Source organism: Achroia grisella, unplaced genomic scaffold (assembly GCF_030625045.1).
Source record: "Achroia grisella isolate CSIRO2021 unplaced genomic scaffold, CSIRO_AGI_Agris_v1 utg853, whole genome shotgun sequence".
NCBI classification, from domain to species: Eukaryota; Metazoa; Arthropoda; class Insecta; order Lepidoptera; family Pyralidae; genus Achroia; species Achroia grisella.
This window is the reverse complement of record NW_026713043.1, coordinates 1,007,603-1,028,934: the sequence shown is the minus strand read 5'-3', so window position 1 is coordinate 1,028,934 and position 21,332 is coordinate 1,007,603. Positions and strand designations below refer to the sequence as shown.

Here is a 21,332-nt window from a genome sequence, read left to right as displayed (position 1 = left end):
GCACGATAGGATGCCTAAGATATGAGTAACATAACTTTCCACTTGTAAAATTGCACAGAAATATATTTTCCTTCTACTTTTCCCTATTTTTAATGTTTTAATTTCTACAAGCATCCATAGACCCTAATGTATTCTTAACCTATCCTTCTTCTATACCTTATGCTTCTAGGCTTGTATGTCACCATTGTAATATAAAAAAATGTATTCTTAACACTTATAGACAGGGTTTCATTTATTATTTAAGATACAGTCAGACACAATAATTTACATACACTAAATATAGTTCAACATCATAGACACCCCAAAGCTCTATATCATAGACCAACCCAAAACCAGAGACAATAATAATTATAATTACTAATCACCTCACATTAAATGTATCATTATTATAATGAAGAGAAGTAATAAAATCAGTATGAATCAATAAGTACTCACAACGGAACGTATCTTTTATTTAGTCATCACAGTATACCATTATCATTTTATCAGTATCAACCACATGTAGGGCCCTACATTTTTCTGATCCTTCGAGCCGGATATAAATCAGCGACCTATAAATATATAAATAATCGTTTACAGAGTAGAGTAGTACTCATTTTTTACTAAAATATATCTGTATGTATTATAGTTATTATTATTATTATACATATTAAGTGTTTGTATCAGTTGTCTAATAACACAAGATCTACTTAGTTTGAGACCTAATGTCGCTGTGGGCTATATATATATATATATATATATATAGGCCACAGCGACATTAGGTCTGCTGCGCTGTGTAGTTTACATATCACTCATCATTGCATATAACTATAATTATGTGTCAGAACCATTTCTGACCGCTGGCGGCTGATTGTCGTAGCCTAGTTTTCGTAGATCTTTGGACACCATTGTTAAACTGAGAGTCACGGATCCGTATGACTCTGTTCGCAGCACTGAAATAACAAACACAATAATTTTCTAACAGTTATAGAGTTTTTTATGTAACTGGAAAGGTAAACAAGCTGATGGCCAACGTGACAAGTAAGTGGTAACCGACGCCCAGACATATGAACAACATTACAGACATCACGGTATCATGTGGCACCCGCGATACCACTCATGCGTTGTCATTCCAGAGGACTAAGATATCATGTTTCTTATCCTGTAATTTTCATGACTAATTTTTTTTTTCGAATCACATCGAACAATACTAGTTTGCTGAAATATCTCAGACGCAGATGACTCTCTACAGTACCTCTGGTAATGCTGGTAATGGACGCAAAGGAGTTAATAAAGTCATTTGCGGGGTAGATACTTCTGCATATCACCAACAACTTGCTTTAGAAGATATATCCTAGTTAGAAAAAATATGGCAGTGAAATTACACGGTACAAAAGGTAACGTGTAATTTTACTGCTATATCTTTTAGCCTTAAGGAAAATTAAGACTAACACAAATACATTTAAGCATAAATACAAATGTTTGTATTGAGCAAGTATCGCACCCGCGATCAAGGGAAGAAGACAAACAGTACATTGTTAACCGCGAGTTCATCTGTGCACACACTTTCACCGTATTTCACGAAGTGAAGATTATTTTTTATGATAAAATACAGCCTATATTCATCCTCGTGATACAATATACCTTCATATTAAATTTAATTAAAATCTATTCAACCGTTTTGTTGTGAAAACGTAACAAGTAGTCAGACAGACAGAGACATGGATGGAAACTTACAATAATTCTCCTTTCCACTGGCCAACATTTTAGGATCTGCCAGCTCTGGTCGCCGTCCCGTGAGCCACGCCAGCCACTCGCCAAACACTGTCGCCGCTTGTGGACGCACTAAAGGAGCTGTTAATACCCTCAATCCACAAGTTGGCGGCATCAGTACCAACGCATAACCGAGCAAAGAGTCACCACTTAGTCTGTTCAATGCTCTCACTGTTATTATAAGTTGCGGCCCTAAAACAGAAATGGGGAGGTCCAATAACTACATTATATGTACTTATATTTTCCCCAGGGAAAACTAAATATGTATATTTAATCAGATACAAAATAACTTCCTTTTACAAAGTTAATATTGATAATGAATCACTCACATGAGTCACTGTTTGCCCTATTGTTGACTGACATATTATATTTCTACAGCTTCATCAAACGATAGTCAGTTTAGATTGCAATCCAAACTCGCGGAAAGACTTTTGTCTTTTGCTTGAAGCGTCTGAAGGTAAACTCCTGCCTGACGAATACTACCTTAGTCTGAAGGCACCGCTAAAGGGTTCGAACCTCGGCTGTCGTAATTTCAATCATTTGAATTGGGCGGTTGATAAATATGGAGGGGTGTAACTGAGAGAAAATGCCTCTAGGTGTTAAGTACACTACATGCACCTTTATTTATATATTTGTACACCGTAGTTTTAATAAATAAATAAAATGTATGCATATATGCCTTTATCCTTAATTATAATTAAAAAAGTTCACACAGAAAATTTATGATAGGTAGAGGCTTGTTAGTAATGGACACTCAAATGTACCATGTCGAATCAACCTCCATATGGTCCCTGAAAACCATATTCGTTCATTCCTGGTTATCATGATGGGCAAATCAACCTGACTTTATACTCATTATATTATCCTCCACTGAAAAGCCAGCTAACTTATATTGTTAGTACAATCAAGTGACAATGACTATATCATCCATAAAAATTATACAAAAAATACATTATTTCTTCATATATTTTTAATATAGTGTAGAATTTTCTCAACCTACTATTTCCTCCCCCTCTATTAAAAATATTTGGCAATTGAAATTTATATACAATGATTTCCTATGTATTGCTATTTAAGAATTACTGTCAATAGCTATGTTTTCCTATTACTTACTCCTTATTAATATTATAAATGCGAAAGTAACTCTGTCTGTCTGTCTGTCTCGCTTTCACGCCAAAACTACTGAACCGATATAAATGAAATTTGGTATGTAGATAGTCTAGATCTTAAGAAAGGACATAGGCTACTTCTTGAAGTGAATGAAGTCGCAGGCACAGCTAGTAAAATATAATAATAACATAATATTTGATCATAGCCATATCAATGAAGAGTTTAAAAACTAATATTATAAATGAGGTTTGTAAAGTTTTTGGATGTGTTACTCACTAAAAAAGTGGGATAGATTTAAGTAACATTTCATAAATAGAAGAAAATAGTTTTTAACAGAATTTATGCGTGCAACGTCGCCAAATATGCCTAGAAATGTAGAATGCATGTTGCAATAACTTGTATAGTAACAACAGTAATAAAAAATCATACATGTAGTTGAAGGAAAAAGTAAATTTATAGAATTTTACTAACAACCAAATATGTTTGTGCTACCAAACACCATTTCCAAAGGCATATTGAATGCTACTCTTTCTGGATCATCGCCTGAACGTGACATTTGACTGGTTCCAGAAGTGAGACCTGTTTGTGGTTCCCAATCTGGACCCCAAACCACTTCATATTGTATATACACTTGTTCATCAAATACTCCTGCAGGAAACAAAACATATTCTACTTGGCCGGTAAATGATACAAGAAACTTAGTGATATCATTAGCTTTCATTGAAATATATTAAAATATACAAATAAAGAAATAAGTAGAAAAACGTACGCAGCGTAGATGTAAAATAGTTAAATAATACTATGGGAAAAGAAGGAACAATATCAAGAACTTGACAATTACATGCAATCAAAACAAAACAATGGTTACTATAGCGACCGGTGTTTCCATTTATAAATAAAACAGATGGTTCCAAGCATAACTTCAAACATTAAAGAAACAATTATCACAAAGAATTAATTATAATGTGTAACTTGTAATACTGTTATTTTAGTAATTTTTTGTTAGAATTTTTTATATACTGAACTAAGATTTTTTTTAATATTTTTTTACATTAGTCATAGACAATAGAGCATTTGTTTCCGCTAAACTGCTTTATCGACATTGTTCCAAAGTTTGATCACAAGATGGCACTACTAGTGCTTTCAAAATCCCAATCGGCCATTGTTGAAGGCGATTCCATTTAATACTTTCTTGAATTTTTCGTTTTTTATAATAGTTTACTTGGAAATAAATAATTTTTATTCTTAAAACTCAGTGCCCGATATTCCGTAAGCCATAACTGAGGCTTATTTAACCTTAAGAGTTCATATTTTCAAAACCTAAATGCGTTCAAAATGTCACGCGAAGTGAGCATCAGATTCGAGAACACCATACCATGCACGAAATAAATGTGGTTTTCTTTTAAATAAGTGATTGTTGACTGTGAAAAGGTACTGTTTTCAGTTCGTGATATTAGTGGCATGTGGTGCAAAGCTACAATATTCATGTGGTCTCATGAAAACGTTTCAGAAGTTTCTGTACACGTCGTAAGGAAGCGCAGTTACGCGGGCGAAGGCTTCAAAGTTACCGGTATCATTATGGTGGACTGAGAAAGTGTTTATTAGTGGAATACTATTGGATACATGTTGTAAACAGTGCCGTGACGGCTCCGCACACGATGTCTGGCGGTTCGCAGCACAATCCAAACGGCCGGCAATCTCAACTGGGCCCCGGCTGGAGCCCCTTGCAGGTGGTGCTTATTTTTCCAATTCTACTATTGAGGCTAAAACAACATAGTCAATATTTCTTAAAATATTCATGTCACTTTGAATGAAAAAGATAGTCAGTTGCCATAGTCTGATATGAAATTATTTTATTCATAACTCCTTTTAAATAATCTTTTTTTGATAAATCATAATAATTATACAATATAATCTTCAATACATACCTGCAATACCAAAATAAATAAGTTTAATAGTTGCCAAATAAATTTTCCTTTGTGTTCCCAACATTTACAAGTGCAATGAGTAAACAAATCAGCTGTTTGCAACTTTGCATAACTATCCCAATATAGAACTTACTACACAAGTTCAATGTTACAAAGCTATTGATTATTGAATTTCATTGATATGTGTTATATTTAGTGATGTCTCAGGACAAACAGTGAATTACTATTGAAGCTGCACTTCTCATTTTGTTATAATCTGCAATTATTACATATGTTTGCAGTATATGCTTTGTATTATTATATGTACTCTCATAACTTTAATATCCTCAGTTATCATATGTAAATAAACCTAAATGGTAAATTAAAAATTATATCAATAATAATTATAAATCATTGTCTTGTAGATTTGAAGATAAAATTACTTTTATTACAAATTATTGTGATAAGCTTTACTGTTTCATTGTTTGCTTATTTATAATCTTTACATTAGGTATTTCCCTATAGCATGTTAATTATATGAATATTAGCCTATAATTATTATATAATTGAATCACATTTGAGTAGTAGGGTCAAAAATGTAAGTCATCACATCATTTCTTATAAATGATTTTTTTATGGATGTTGAATGATTAGTATAGAACTATAGACTAGATAGAATCTTTATTCAAATAAACTCAATATAAGCATGTCTGAATAGTCATATTTTTTAATCTACCTCTCATCGGGAATGCAGATCCATCACAAGAAGAATAATCAAGAAACTTGTGTGTTGCTCTTTTGAGAACTTTTGAGATTCTCTCGACTGTGCTAGCAGACAAGAAATTAAAAATGATTGATATAAACTCAAGTTATAGGTCGACCTGATCTGGTACATGGCTACCAATGGGATCACTAGTCCCCATTATTAATAAGCCCTTCCCTTCACCCCTATATAATTAGATTATGTGTACAAAATATTAATAAACACATCTGTTTTTTGGAAAGAAAATAGAAATAGCTTTGTATGTAGCTGACCAGGCCTGGAGACTATAATTCTACATCTTGAGCAAAGTGCATATTCTACAGTGGGTACACAATAGTTCTCTAAAATACTATCAATGTACATTCACTTTTTTATATATCTTCACAGTTTAAGCAATGGAAATTTTGTATTGTTTACACAAATAAATGATAAAGAACTTTCCAGCGCTCTGTTTTATGGTACAGTTTTGTCAATCCATTCATCAATCACAGCATCATAGTATATTACAAACTACAGCTATACCACCTGTTGCGCTTCTCATTCAATACCATTCATAAGTATTTGTATCTATCTTAACATTTTTTGTTATGGATGAAAATGGAATGATGCACCCACTTGTGCTAAAAGTTTATGCGGGTGGGGCACCAATCATGATGATCAATGAGCATAAGGTCAGGTCACCTTATGCTCATTGATCATGATTGGTGCCCCGCCTGCATAAACTTTTTAGTTAGTTAGTTAGCCCATTGTGATAAATTCACCAGGAATTTGCCATGATGGTTTCCAGGGAGAACAACATGGAGGTCAGGAGGAAAAGGGATTCTTAGTAATGTGGGCTCATGACCCCATTACTAGCAATGTACCATGTCAGGTTGACCTACACGTGGTTCCCCTGGGAAACCGTCATGATAAATTCCTGATGAATTTATCATGATGGGCTAACTGACTTGACTTCATGTTCATCCTATCATCCTCCACTGGTGTCCCGCCAGCGTAAACCGTTAGCGCAGGAGGGTGCATCATTCCATTATCATACACATAAAAAAAAACATGGAAGTCAACTTGACATGGCACATTGATAGTTATGGACTTAATAGTACACATTACTAACAATAATTGACCGATTCACATCATATATTCTTATAGCATATGTGTTATTCTGATGTATAGGCTAGTAAACTTTCAATAAAATACATACCATAGTTTTTGCATGTAAGAGTAATCCATACATACAAACTTTCACGTTTATAATATTAGTAGGAAGTAAGTTGTACCCTTAGGTTAAAGCCTCCTACATTATATATGTACATATAGTGTTAGAATACCTAAATATCAATTGTGGGACAACCATTAACTGGTCACACTTCAACAGGCTGTATTTATTTACAACATTATAGGTTATCAAAATAATGAAAAAATTAAGGGTTTTATAAGTATTCTGCATTCAATATATTTGTACACTTTTACTTTTTATTTAATGAATATAGATAAAACATTTTAACAACATTCCCTGCACTAAGCTCAAGGCTTGTGTTGCAGGAATCAGAAATATTTTAGTACATAAACTTAATACAGGCAATTAACAACATATCATTTGTAATTATCATATTGATTTGCTGTTTGTTTTCAAAATAAAGGAATAAATTATGGGTTTCAAAGGTAATCTGCATTCAATTGAATGTAATTATTTATAAATTTGTATTGAATCACTGTTAATTTTCGAGATAAACAAATAAATAAAGATTTTAAAGGTAATCTGCAATCAATTGGGTGTGGTGTGATGGAACGTAAGCCAACTCGCCATCAGTTACAGGTGGCGAATTTCCTGGCGCGTGCCCCCCAGGCCCACATGGCGTCTGACCGTGGTGTAACGTGGCACACGCCCACCCCGCCGCCACACCTCTACCACGTGCCAGCGCCTTCACCGCCGGACCCCTTGCAGGTATTATAAATACATCTTTATATATATTATGTGTCATGTACTAGAGTAGTCCAAAAAAACTTTTTTTTTCGGACTACTCTATTGCTGTTGGGCGCAGCTGGCCTTTACAGCGGAAGAACTTATGTAGAGGCTGAAGACCAACTCCCGGCTAACAGATACGACTTTACTCTGGGGCTCAGGCCGTCGTAATTTCGATCCCCGTTTGAATATACTTCTCCAAAGTGCATTAACCAATTTCGATGAAATTTTATGGTCCAACCCAAGTTTTTATTTTATTGGTTAGACATTTTTTTTTGTCATAATAAAGATGTTTGTTTTTAGTATTTTTTTCCTAATATAAGTTTCTTTTCTAAGTAAATGTTATCTATTAGAAAATACACACAGTTTCACTACATTTTCACCTCATCTTCAACCAACCCCTAGTTTTTAGTAGCAATACAAGTTTATATAGCAAAACAATGTTTGCCATCTTAGTTATTAAACTGTATAATAATAATAAATCAAGAAAATTTACATAGCGCCATCTAGCGCCAAAGTCAGAGCTTTAGGTTCTAAACAAGTGATAGCAATACATTTAATTTCAATAAATAGATAATATACGTATAACGTCATGACTGTTGGGATACCAGAGGCTTTGTTAATTGTAGAATGTAGATGTAGAGATGAACACAGCACTTGACACACCCACATGGCCCGCAAGCTAGTATCAGGTCAAGATGACTAATTTCCCCCAGGTACAAATTCTAGGATTCTTAACACGTTGAAGTTGAAGAAACTTAATTCTCACATAGGCACCGGCATTTTTTTTTATTGTCAATAACGTATATTATTTTTTCAAATATGTTTTTAGTGTACAATGATTTGAGGTAGACATTATTTAACCCCTAGATTTAAATCAATTAAAGTGCCCACCGATGAAAAATGTTCATTGCGGAATGACCTACCGTTGAGCATGCGATCTTTAACGTGTTAAGAAATTTATGTTATGAAGCTTAAGTTGAAGTCAGCTGGGGTTCCTAGGGTGGGTTGTGGAGTAGCTCTCTTACAAACATGTAAAGAAATATCACTTCTTCACGGTTCAAATTGCTAAAACGATGATATCAAAACAAATTCAAACACAGCGCCATCTAGTCCCAAGTTAAGCAGAACTTGTGTTATTGTTATTAGAAAACTGATATAATTACATAGATTTCTTTGTAATACATACATAATATACATAGAAAACATCCAGACCGATACAAACAATCATACCAGTACAGGACTCTTTACATTGGCTGGCACGACAATTCGTATATTTAAATATTTATATTTTTATACGAATATTGTCATTTTGTTGCTATGGTTCAGTTATTATTCCTTTATTGCTTCTGCTACCATACATAGTTTTGTTATGACATATATTTTTATAATATACTATTATACATTCATATTGCTCCTTTAATTACTACCATCGTTGGTTGCACCGACTCCAGCAGCCTACACACAGTCCCACACAGTAATTGAACCCGCAACTACCGGATGTAAGGCAGTGTGTTAAACCACCAGGACAGCGAGGTCGTCGAATGATATCAAAGATAATAATAAAAATCAAACTGCCAATAACAATGTGTATAATATATTGATACAATATATTATATGTAAATATTGAAATGGTAACATTTGCATTCTTGTTATCAACTTTACATAATAAGTAAGCCGTAACGAAGTCAGAATTGTACGTAATTTTTTTTTAAATTGTAATTTAGACTTTTTCCTGTTTATGTGTTAGGTGAGAATAGCATTTTTTTTTATGAAAAAAATCTGTTATAACTACTTTTAACATTTGCATTAAGTTTTCCAGTCGTTTAATCGAAAAGTCGTTTAGTAAAAACATAAACATACAGACACACTTTTGATGTTGTGCCACAATATGCTTTTGACAGTCTTGGGATCTAGCGGTTTTGCACATCCGCCTTACGTCCTATGGTCGCTAGTTCGATTGCTCACATGGTATAATCATTTGTACTCATATGTATGAAGAGTATCATTCTTTGTATCGATCTGCATGTTTTCTATGTATATTATGTATATATTTACAAAAATATATATTATATATATATCAAGTATTAATAACAGTTATCTAGTACCCATAACACAAACTCTGCTTACCATGGGACTAGATGGCGCTCTGTATATTTACATATATAAATACATTATTGTCTGAATATAGATTTCAATATAAGTATTAATGATTGGTGTTCAGAAATAAATTATTCAGTTGAATGACGATGACACTGCTACGACAATGCAAACAGCTGTTACATAAATTACTATTAATTTCTTAGCTTATTGTTAATTATTGTTAAGAATTATCAGCGATAAATAAAATCCTAAATAATAACCCAGCACAATTCACACAGCGCCATCTAGTTCTAGCCAAGCAGATGTTAAAAATTCAAAATATCCATATTCATCTACAGTCAGTGTGTGTCATTTTGTGTTATGGATATAGACTTCTGAGAGATTTACTTAGATACATTTTTTATAAATACATACATGATATACATAGAAAACACCCAAGCCAATACCAATAATCATACTCGCGTTTGTACCGTGCTAAGAATTGAACCTACGACTATTAGAAGTAAGTGTGCTAAACCGCTAGACTGGCTCTCCATTGAAGGATGTCCTCCGATGTCAATCCAAAATAATCTGAAATACGGCGAAAGGCTCGCTTTCTTCATCCGCGTGGAATATAACGTTTATTTTTATTAAATAAATAAAATTTCTAAAATAAAAGTAGCCTATATTACTCCTTATAACATTAGCTATGTACATATATCAATGGGTGGGGACAGGAGATTGTTAATGTGGACTTTTGACCCCATTGCTAGCAGTATACCATTCAGGGTCATCTCCACGTAGTTAACCATAGAAACCATCATGATAAATTCCTAGTAAATTTGTCACGATGCTCGATCGGCTAACTGACTTGACCTCATGCTCATCTTATCCGCCACTGGTGCCCCGCTAGTGTAAACTATTGGTGCGTGCACTCCATTACCGTACAATAAAAAAAAACAATTATTGTCTAGATGGAGGTAAAATTTGTAGAAACTCGTCTGAGTATGTACCTCAGTCTCACCTATTTCAGCCGCCAAGCAGATTGCTTAGTAAACTGTGTTTTGGTTGTACGGTGCAGATCAAATAGTGAAATTACAGGATAAGTGGCATGGCATTTTAATCCTCATTGTTTCGGTTGTATGTTGAGAAATGGCAGTGAAATCTATACTCTATACATATAAATAAAATTGGAGTGTCTGTTTGTAATATTGAAATAACCGTTTTTTACTACATGCATATGAATATAAATACGGGACATACACCAAAATGACATTTTTTAAATATTTGTCTGTCTATTTGTTCCGGCTAATATCTGAAATGGCTGGACCGATTTTGACGAGACTTTATTGGCAGGTAGCTGATGTAATAAGGAGTAACTTAGGCTACCTTTATTTTAGGAAAATAAAGTTAAATTCCACACGGATGCGTCGTAAGTCGCGTGTACAGCTAGTCTCAGGATAAGAAGCATGACAACATGGTACTGTGATGTCCGTAGTGCCGTTCATGTATATAGACGACGGTTTTCACTTAGCATCAGCTTGTTTGTTCCATTCCTTTCCAATTACATAAAAAAAATGTATTGTGGAAAACTGTATTTCTGAATTTCTATTTGCGACAACATTTTGTAGCAACAGAACATGATGTCATCGGCCAACAGTTCAATGAACTATTGACTTGAGCTGTAAATAACTATTACCTTGGTTCAACGTTAAGCCTAAATTATTTCATTTACCGTAGAACATTCTCAATAATAATACGGTATTGTTTATATTAGGGTTGCCAAACTAAATTTATAAAATCAAAATTTGAAGTCGGACATTTAGTACAATTTAGTTCAAAAACAGAACCAAGTAATAGAGTTACAATAATGAATAAAATTGATTTAGATGACTTCCGAACCCTGGCTGAGTGGAGTAATAATCTGTCTAAAATTTACTTTTTTTTGTCGTAAATGTTATCTGAAAGCTATCGTTTTAAGCAGTTGCGTACTAAGACTAAAGCGAGCCCTAGGCAACATTGTAATTCCGGACCTCTTTATTTTTAACTCATGACTCATACTTTGCGTTTGGTACTTGTTATAATTATAGGCCCTATGTACGTGCCCAGGTAGCCTAGGCCTTAGTCCGCCCCTGGTTCTAGGGTATAAGGCCGCGCATTGTTTTTTTATTTTTCTGCAATATAGTCCTGTGGAATTCACAGAAACAAGTATCTATTCTTTTTGTTCTGAGCAACTAAGTACCTTAAAGTGGAGAAGTATTGAAGGTTTCAATTAAAACTACCATTAAATAGGCACCCCTATTGAATGGTAGTTTCAATTTGTCATAGGATTATTGTTTTTCATTTGATATTCTACAGACAGGTCATTATAACTGAAAACAATTTAACAGCGCCATTTACATTTTCGTATAACGACATCTAGTTTTCACGAAATAAACTTTTTTTATACTAACTTTATATCTACATAAAGTGTATGATGTAGTACGTTTTTAGGATTATGTAGGAAGATCGTGAAAAGTGGCAAGAGCTCCACCGACAAGGGTCGCACGTTGATCTTTCTTTTTTATCCTTCTCATTCATTATAAAGTATAAAGCAAGCATCCGGCCCTTCTGAATATAAACTGTTACCGTAGCCTATGTACGCCTGAAACACCATGGGTGTCACGTACGCGCTGCCGACCATGACACCCCTCGTATTGGGGGGAATGGAATTGTTAGTAATGTGGACTAATCAACCCATTGCTAGCAATGTACCATGTCAGATCGACCTCCACGCGGTTCCCCCTGGAAACCATCGTGATACATTCCCGGTGAATTTGTCACGTTGGGCTAACTGATCTGACTTCATGTTCGTCTTATCATCCTCCACTGGTGCCCCGCCAGCGTAAACCGTTAGCGCAGGCGAGTGCACCATTCCATTATCATCCTTTAAAAAAAAAAAAAAACCCCTCGTATTTCAAGTATGAATGTAAACCTATGTATATTATAAGCAAATTATAAATTAATTGACTGATTGATCTAATATATTACTGATATGACCATCGTAGGGTCTATTGCAATTGCAGGCGATGAAGAACGCCGCAGGGAACTCTGTGTTCAGACACACTGCGACCCCACCAGAGTTGTATCGGCACACACCCACACCGCCAGACAAACATCTGTTAAGGTACGTATGTTTTTTTTTACTATTATGTGTATCTACTAGCTTTTACCCGCGGCTTCGCTCGCATTGAATAATTTTTTTATATATAAAGTATCCTATTTTGATTCTAATACCTCGAAGAACATGTGTGAACATGATCGGTTCGGTAGTTTTTGCGTGAAAGCGTAACAAACATCCCTACTTATTATTAAAGATAGCCATACATGCTAGCGCCCCGCTAGCATGTATGGTTAACAGTACAGGATGGAGTCAGATCAGTTAACCCGTGATAGTGTATTTACCAGGAATGAATAGAAATGTAACTTTGCTAATTGTATTAATACTAGTTATTTTTAAAGTTTCGTGTTTAATATACATTATTTATATTATTAATTAACACGAACACTTAACATTATGATGAACATTAATTAACATCTTAACACGAATAATTTTAAAGCAAATAAAGGTATTTACCTGTTTCATTGAATTTTCGTTAAACAATCTAGTGACGGTAGATGAAATAACTACTGTCACCTATCTATAATACATTGACATCGCTGTTACTCCAGTCAGTTCGACCACGGCTAGTGCAACCTATGCGAAACGTAGAGAGAGGTAAACCTTTATTTACCATTAAATTATTTGTGTTAATACCCGGTTAATAATATCAGTAGTGTGTATTAATATTAATTACTGTGTAGGTATTCTTTGTCTAATATCAGCTCTTTTAATATTCTAGGCACACTCCTTCGCCTGGTGACGTCAAAGCAGGCGCGGCACTCCCTCCTGGCGATCTATATCCACATTTGGGACCAGGCCGAGGTGGGAATTTATTTTCTAGTCTATACTGTAATACCTTCTTAGTCTGAGTCTTAGGAGTCTGCGTAAGTGAGTGTCCGAATGTGTTAAAATAAAATAAAATATGACAATTCAAAAGTGTCTGTATTGAGTTATTATTGCTATTTCTTCTACCCATAATGTCGTTTGCGTAATCATGACTGTGTATATACATTATCTCTAATTTCATATTGATAGTTTAAGTTAATTCATATTTAGACAAAGTAACTTCAAATGCAACTTATATTCTGCGAGTAAGTACAGTATTAGATAGAAAATACATTGGAATAAAAAAATATTTATTCAAAATAAACTTATAATAAATAAGAAGTGTTGAATAATCACTCTATTCAAAAGTACTTCAACATTTTTGCATGATCATCACTTTTTTTTTATCTACCGCTCATTCGAAAAGTTGTTTAATCACTTCAAGAACGAGTGAGAAACTTGCGTATTGCTCTTAAAAATTTGGTTGTAACTTTACAGTTTTTAGTGTAAATTTGTGAATGCACAAATTTATTAGAGTCAAAATAATAGATACAGAACCAAACAGTTACATGTAGGTATGAATATTTTTGTAATTTCTATCTGTAATCAGCACGGATACTATAAACGAGCGAGTTGTTGAAAATCGATTGAAATGTGTGAATATAGATGTCGATATATAAAAAAACACATTGCAGACAAACTGCGGCCCGAGGAGTTGATGTACGCGCGCGTGGGCGTGGACCTGTCGGTGTCGGGGCGGTCGGGCGCGGGGGCCAACGGCGCGGCGTGCCCCGCGGCGGCGCCGTCCCCGGGCGCGGGCGGGCCGGGCGGGGCGGGCCCCGCGCTGTCCGTGCGCGACGCGCCCACCATCAACAGCCTGATCGCGCGCGCGGCGCCCCACGCGCGGCCGCCGCACGCGCGCGTCGACGCGCTGCTCGAGCGGCTCGTGCCGTCGCCCGTGTCGCCGCACTCCGTCATCGTGCACTCGCGCGCCGCGCCCACGCCCTCGCCGCCCTCGTCCAATGAGGTAACGCACGCTCATTTCACTTGGACGGTGGAATACGGATCATGCGTACGTGGTGTACCGTATAATGGAATTAATATTCATAGCATGTTAGTTCTTTTCATCGTCAAAACTTATAAATTGACAATTAGAGCCGGGACAGATGAGTTCGGGTAATCGAGATTCTGCTAATAAATATAATGTTTGGACATATCTCCATTGGTATGAATCGAAATCTTCAACAATATACTGTTAAAAAATCTATGTAAAATTTTCTAAATTATGTCGCCCTTTTATTGTCATATTTAGAATAGTTCTAATTTGTACAATAAACATATTATTACAATTTGGTCTTCATATGCTAATTACAGGACTCCACAGATTCATGTGGAGCACCACCTGGTTCCAAAAGAAAAAGAAAGCCAGAAAGAACGCTACGTGTACCAACAGTTCCACTCATAACTCCTCCGGTGGGGCTGGCGGCGGGCCCCTCCCCCGAGGCGTCGAGCCCCGCCCCCGCGCCCGCGCCCGCCGCCCCGCCCGCGCCCGCCACCGCCGCCTCGCCCTCGCCCGCGGCCCGCCTCGCCTCGCCCGCGCCCTCCGCCACGCCCCTCGAGAACGGGGAAGCCCCGCACGCGCAGCACAACGGTCCGCAACGACACTCGCCGCCGCCGGCCTCGCAGCAACTGCAGCTACAACATCCCCAGCGAGAACCCCAGCCGGAGGACCCGCAACCGGATCGTCCTCCGTCCCGAAGAAAAACACGATCGGGCTCCGCGGAAACGATAGACGATATCGCAGCTATGATCGCGAGTACGACGCGATCGGAACCCGAGCCTGCGCCGCCGGCGCTGCCTCCAGAGGTGGCGGCCGTCCCGCCCCTGGAACAGGAAGCGCCGGTGACTATTGACAAATTGAAAAGCGTTCTCGCGAGCCCTGAGCCCGCCAAACCTGAAATTGAACCGGAGGTGCGTAAATCTCCACCGAAAAGCGAGGAAAAACCTTCGGAAACCCCTCCCGCTGTGGAAGCGGCGGCAGCTCCGCGAAGACGAAGCGCCCGCACGTCTAACTCCGAATCTACCAATGTACCTGTTGAATCTCCTTCCGAGGCGAAACCGGCCGAGCCCGAGACGAGCGGTGCTCGAAGTGCGGAGCCTACCGCCGCGAGTTTCGTCGAAGTCGAAAACCAGCTAGAAAAAATGTTCGCCGGCCTAGAAGAAGCGCCTGCAGGCAACGATAACAATGGAACGGAAAGCGCTCCTGATAGTTCCCGAAAACCACAAACGGCTAAAGCGAGAAAACGCAGAAAATCTGCGCCGGCAAAGGGCGAGAGGAAAGCGTCCAGACGGTTAAGTCGAGCATCCACAGTGGACGATGGACCGAGAAGAAAGATACCAAGAAAGAAAATCAATTCAGGAAAGGGCAAGAAAGGCAAAGAACCTGTAAAAGATGCCTATGATTCTGGCAGCAATGCGAGCTCTAGCCGATCGAGGGGGCCATACATACAGGTATTAATGGCTTTTTTAAAAATTGCCATATTTTTGTAATGTAAAATTAAATCTTTTTAAATATAAATGTAAATTAATGTACAGATACGAGGTCCCCGGGATTCGCCGCTGTCCGTGTCGGTTATCAACGCGTCGACCGGCGAGGACGACAGTGAAATGCCGACGCACAGACGCAAAAATGTAATAATTAATTTATATATATGCATATAATATAAATATTAACTCTGGCATCAGACATATATTTAATTAAAAAGATTTTCTTGTCTAATTTCGGCCAATTCTGCTTATTATGAAATATATGTCTTAAATATTATTTTTTTTTAAGGTGGATTAATATGATGGTATGTTTTGAAGGGCGAGGAGTTCCGTAACGGCCTGCGCGCGCGCGGTCTGCACGCGAGCACGCTGGGGCTGCGGTACGACGCGAGCACGGCCGACGTCACGTGGCGCTGCGTGTTCTGCGAGCGCGGGCCCCACGCCGCCGCCCCCGTCGCCCCGCTCGGGGACCTCTTCGGGCCCTACGCCGTCTCCACCGACTGCGACGAGTACAGGTGAGCGCACCGCGCCAGCCGCACGAGGCCCTACGTCGACTCCGACAAATGCGACGAGTACGCTGGGTTACTTGTTCGGCGCCGAATTTTGCCTTGTGAAGTTTTATTCAGAAGCGAAACTCGTTCCACAATTTGAGAAGATCATAACGCAGTGGCAGTGGTTAGGTTTTAATAATATTAAACGAACTATTCTCAATTTGACTATGAATTTGATACCCTACATGCCCACAACTTTTATAAAAGGTGTATAGGTTTTTGCTTCATTTAGTTTTTTATGTAAGTATCTATGTATTAATATATAGCTTAACGTATAGTATATGAGCGCGTGTTGTCCAGGGCGCTGGACGAGTCGGTGCGGCGCGGCGTGGGCGGCGGCGGCAGCGCGGAGGTGTGGTTCCACGAGGCGTGCGGCGTGTGGGCGCCCGGCGTGGTGGCGGCCGGCGCGCGCGTGTGGGGGCTCCCCGCCGCCGTGTGGGGCGCGCGCGGGGCCAGCTGCGCGCGCTGCGCCCGCCCCGGGGCCGCGCTCGCCTGCTCGGCGCGGGCCTGCCCCGCACGCGCACACCTGCCCTGCGCGCCCGCCGCCGGCTGGAGACTAGACCCCGCGGCCTTCCGCGCGCTCTGTCCCCGACACGCGCCCGCCTAGCCCCCGCCCGCCCCGCCCGCCCCGCCCGCCCCGCCCAGCTGAATCTTCAAACCGGACCGTGCGCCTGCCCCACCCAACTACGCAGACGCGTATCTACCCTGCTTCCTCGACGTTGGCCGTCACCTCAATCCGACCTCATTTCGCACACACTGTCTGCGATATGCACCCGCCCTGCCCAGCTGAATACTCGAGCCGGACCATGCGCCTGCCGCCTTCCGCGCGCACGTACCCCCGCCCCGCCCGACGGCACAGCGCGTACGTACGCACGTTGTCGGCTGGCGTCTCGAGTCCGCCGTCTTCTGCGCGCTCTGTACTTGGCACGTGCTCGGCTAACCTCCGCTCAAGTAAATCCACGCGCCGGACCGTGCGCCCGCAACATTGCGCGCACACTGTCCCCGACGTGCCCCGTCAACAAACCGTATCGCAGCTGCAATGCGCAAGCATCCCCGGATGACGCCTCCGAGTCCTTGCCACGCGCCCGCCGCATCTCGCCCAACTGAATCTCCGCGTCGGAGCGCGCGCCCGCAGGTATATCGACCGGACGTTTGTGCGTTGTAGTGGTGTACGGTCAGCAGAGAAATCAATGCGCGACTACTTTATATGACTTTTTTGCTTTTATAAGTAGATACTTATTGTTACACTTGTTAAGTGTTGTCTTTAGTCCTGAAATTCTTTCACTTTAGTATTAGAATCAATATGTGGAAACATGGAACTTGTTAACTAAAAATTAAGAATGACACATCTAACGCTAATTAAAACTGGCTGGCTAACCCAGAAATATGACGCGAGTTATAATCACTAGCCGGTTTATTCAGGCTTTTGTCTGTATTACACTACTACAAATGCTACATCGTCTTAAGTTGATTTACCTGTGATGAGTGTAAGCTTACAACTCAATACTCTATCAGGTACATACTGTTGCGTATTCATGTGATAACTATCAACTAATTTGCAACAGTTACACTTAAAGTTTAATATATAATAAACATTATTACTGTAGTTATGTCGAGAGAGGAAAATAGTTTATTTACTATAAAATTATTAGTATTAAGACTCAATTAACTGTATTAAACTCTGTTTTTGTAACGTTGCAAATGAGTGTATGGATATGACTAATAGCACTTTCAAATTGAGTCTGGTATAGGTTACAAAAACCTGTCTGTAACAGAGCTCTACAATAAAGGATGGTCAGCCTCATGTAGGTACCAGATAAATTATAATAAATACCAAGTCAAAACCTACTAATTGGTTGGTCTTATAGAACTGGAAATTCCAATAAAATAATTCCCAATCAATTATACTCAAATAAACTCGAAAGCTATGAATATTCTTAAAACTTCATATGAACATGAAGTTTTAAGAATATTCATAGCTTTCGAGTTTGCGTCTTAGGTAAAGTTTCGTTTAGATTTCTTATTAATATGCATATTATAACTAAATAGATTTTATCCATAAAGATATTGAAAATTGTACTATAAAAAGCAAAATCAATATTATTTACACTATCAATAATTGTTATGGAAACCATCGGAAATGGACCATTTGTCTTAGTAACATATTTTCCATTTTTATAAGTCATTTTTATAAGTCATTTTTATATATCAATAATCATAGATGTTAATATTTATAGGATCTGTAATAATGTATTAATTAAAAAAAAAATGATTAAAATTTTGTAAAAAGAACAACACAATTCGCCGGAGTCAGAAGTAGAAAAAAAAAAACAAGGCAACCGGAATTAAGATGTAAGTATAATGAATACTCGCATTTACATCGTGACATAATGGTCTCTATGTTGCCTATACATTGACCTACATTATTAACATTCTGTGAAGTTTCTATGTAATTTCTCCATCAATTTCTAAGGGAAAGCTTATCACATAAACATGTTTGGGCTCGTCAGGACCTATTTTTAAGATTATGGCCTGACGTCTCAATTTGTTGATTAATTGTAACAATGCTTTAAACATTGAACATCATAATACCTACATGAAGCTGACTGTACCGGCGTCGCAACTATGACTGTCTCGTAACATTACGCGTACTGTACATGTTCTATGCGTCTGTAACATAGGTGTAGATACATAAACTCTCTGTTAACTTTGTAGATCTAATTTATTCAACTGCCCGAAATCCGAACGTTTATATAATGTACAGAGTATTTTACATATATATTAGTAACTAGTGGTGAATAGTTGTACACATTTTATGGTAAAAAGGATTTTAGAGATTATGTAAATATAGCAATTATTGTACATATATAGCAATTCTACGCGTCGAAACACCATTGTATAAAGATACATAATTATGTAGATTGTAATTAATAATAAATCATATGAAATACAGTGTTTGGTGGCTTCAATTCAATATTATGATTTTTTATTGCTTTTTCAAGTTCAGATTATTGTACTATTATTGTTTATCTCACATGTTATATATTGGCACAGTTCAATGTGTACTTATCAAGGTTAAGAAGAAATTGGCATGTACAAAATTGTTTCACGCCTATTAGTATACAATGAGTAAATGATATAGTACATAAGTGTTTATTTATTGCTACCTGCTCTATGGTAGTGTTACAATATTGAATATATGTAAAGATATAAAGCCTTTTGCTTTATACGCTGTGGATAGAGTTATTTTTGTAAATTTTGCAAATGATATTGAATTTGTGTCGTGTCCTTGTAAATATTGGACTATCGTTTTACTCATTGTAAACTGACCAAAACATTGTAAATCTCGTATTATTGTTTACATATTTAAATGTAACAATGCAGTGATATTAAAAGTAATAACGTTTACTTTTGTCTAATAAGTATATTTTTATTGTGAAACAACTTTTTAGTTGCCATTTTAGAATGAAAACTAGTCTAATGGATAGTGTCTTGTGATTAAAAAAAATATGAATTGTTTGGGATCTATTAAAATTTACAATATTAACATTTTTAGCTTCTTTAATAATGATGTATGTGGATCGTACCGCGGTACTGCATTGTTATAGATGGCAGAGTAAGTACACACATGTGTGTAGTGATCTATAATGAATACTTAATGGTTAATACCGTGAACTTTACGCTTAAACGTGTGCGAGGTGCCTCGACTTTTTGTGCGCTTTAGAATAAATATAAGGTTCCCCCATATTACGAGAGTAACGATTAAATAGTGATAGATATTTTATATATTATAAAAATTAAAACATAAATTAATCATGTCGTATATCAAGTGGATCGCTGGATAGTTTCGTTGTTGAAACGTAACCAGTGTTAGGAACATGTTAATGTTTGCTAATTTAAAATCGCGTTAGATAGTGCAATACTACAAACTTATTTCAACCGTGTTGTCGCTAACGGGCCGGCTTATTCATAAAATATGTGACGTCATAAAGTGTAAAACTAACCCCAAGGGTGTGAACTGTAGACTGCTAAATTTCACCAATTTTTTTTTTTACATTAATTTTGTGACGCCTTCAACAACCTTGTTATACAATGTCAAACATGTTGATCCTTCCTGTGCCCTCCCTTTCACTTCTTAATGTGTAACGTAATTTATGAAGAGCCCCTAAATAGAATTTCCACGATTTTTATATTAGCTCCAGTCACGGCTGAGATATGTTTGTGGCAGTGCACCAATGTTTTTATACAAGATATTTTCAGTCATTATTACGGTAAGTGAGCGCGAGGTTGTTGTATGGTATATAGATATATGAGATCCGCATAAAAATATCGAGGCGTCCCGTGTATATGGAATGTATGGAGCTATGGTCGTTTGTTAGGCATCGAGCGAATGTTACACGCTAAATAATCGTGTACTGTAATTCCAGTGAATAGAGAATAGAATTTATTTAGAGAATATTAAGGTACAAATTTATAGTAGGGAGAATCGGGCCAGTTTTAGTGTTTTTAAAATTTATCTCGTCATCGGAAAGTCGCATGAACACAACTATGAACAAGATGAACACAGCAACCCAAAGCCTTCATATTGTAAATGGTGTAAGAATTTTTTTATCACTTACGTCAAATGATTACTTTATTAAGTATGTAATTGTTATAAATTATATTTATCATGACATTATAAGCAAATTGAAAT

General features: G+C 37.6%; 2 protein-coding genes across 2 annotated transcripts; one reads left to right on the top strand and one right to left on the bottom strand.

The window, feature by feature from the left end:
* Window positions 1-771: 771 nt before the first annotated feature.
* Window positions 772-3,697, bottom strand: LOC131852531 (B9 domain-containing protein 1). The gene is made up of 3 exons (XM_059203208.1): window positions 3,334-3,697; window positions 1,717-1,944; window positions 772-932 (listed from the first exon to the last, which is right to left on the bottom strand). Exons 1-3 carry the CDS (start codon window positions 3,581-3,583, stop codon window positions 814-816), a joined length of 597 nt encoding a protein of 198 aa, XP_059059191.1. The 5' UTR covers window positions 3,584-3,697; the 3' UTR covers window positions 772-813.
* Window positions 3,698-3,989: 292 nt separating this feature from the next.
* Window positions 3,990-17,246, top strand: LOC131852470 (nascent polypeptide-associated complex subunit alpha, muscle-specific form-like). Its single transcript, XM_059203135.1, has 10 exons — window positions 3,990-4,293; window positions 4,373-4,592; window positions 7,340-7,474; window positions 12,622-12,740; window positions 13,456-13,538; window positions 14,237-14,568; window positions 14,916-16,052; window positions 16,137-16,232; window positions 16,407-16,603; window positions 16,940-17,246. Exons 2-10 carry the CDS (start codon window positions 4,521-4,523, stop codon window positions 17,244-17,246), a joined length of 2,478 nt encoding a protein of 825 aa, XP_059059118.1. The 5' UTR covers window positions 3,990-4,293; window positions 4,373-4,520.
* The last annotated feature ends 4,086 nt before the right edge of the window (window positions 17,247-21,332 follow it).

What these genes read in the sequence shown, in the direction of transcription:
- LOC131852470 (XM_059203135.1), top strand. Translation starts at nt 4,521, where the DNA reads ATGTCTGGCGGTTCGCAGCACAATCCAAACGGCCGGCAATCTCAACTG. An exon ending in ACATTTGGGACCAGGCCGAG is followed by an intron (nt 13,539 to 14,236) that starts GTGGGAATTTAT and finishes AACACATTGCAG; the next exon opens with ACAAACTGCGGCCCGAGGAG. An exon ending in CGCCGCCCTCGTCCAATGAG is followed by an intron (nt 14,569 to 14,915) that starts GTAACGCACGCT and finishes TGCTAATTACAG; the next exon opens with GACTCCACAGATTCATGTGG.
- LOC131852531 (XM_059203208.1), bottom strand. Translation starts at nt 3,583, where the DNA reads ATGAAAGCTAATGATATCACTAAGTTTCTTGTATCATTTACCGGCCAA. An exon ending in TAGCACAAACATATTTGGTT is followed by an intron (nt 1,945 to 3,333) that starts GTTAGTAAAATT and finishes TTTCTGTTTTAG; the next exon opens with GGCCGCAACTTATAATAACA. An exon ending in CAGTGGAAAGGAGAATTATT is followed by an intron (nt 933 to 1,716) that starts GTAAGTTTCCAT and finishes TTGTTATTTCAG; the next exon opens with TGCTGCGAACAGAGTCATAC.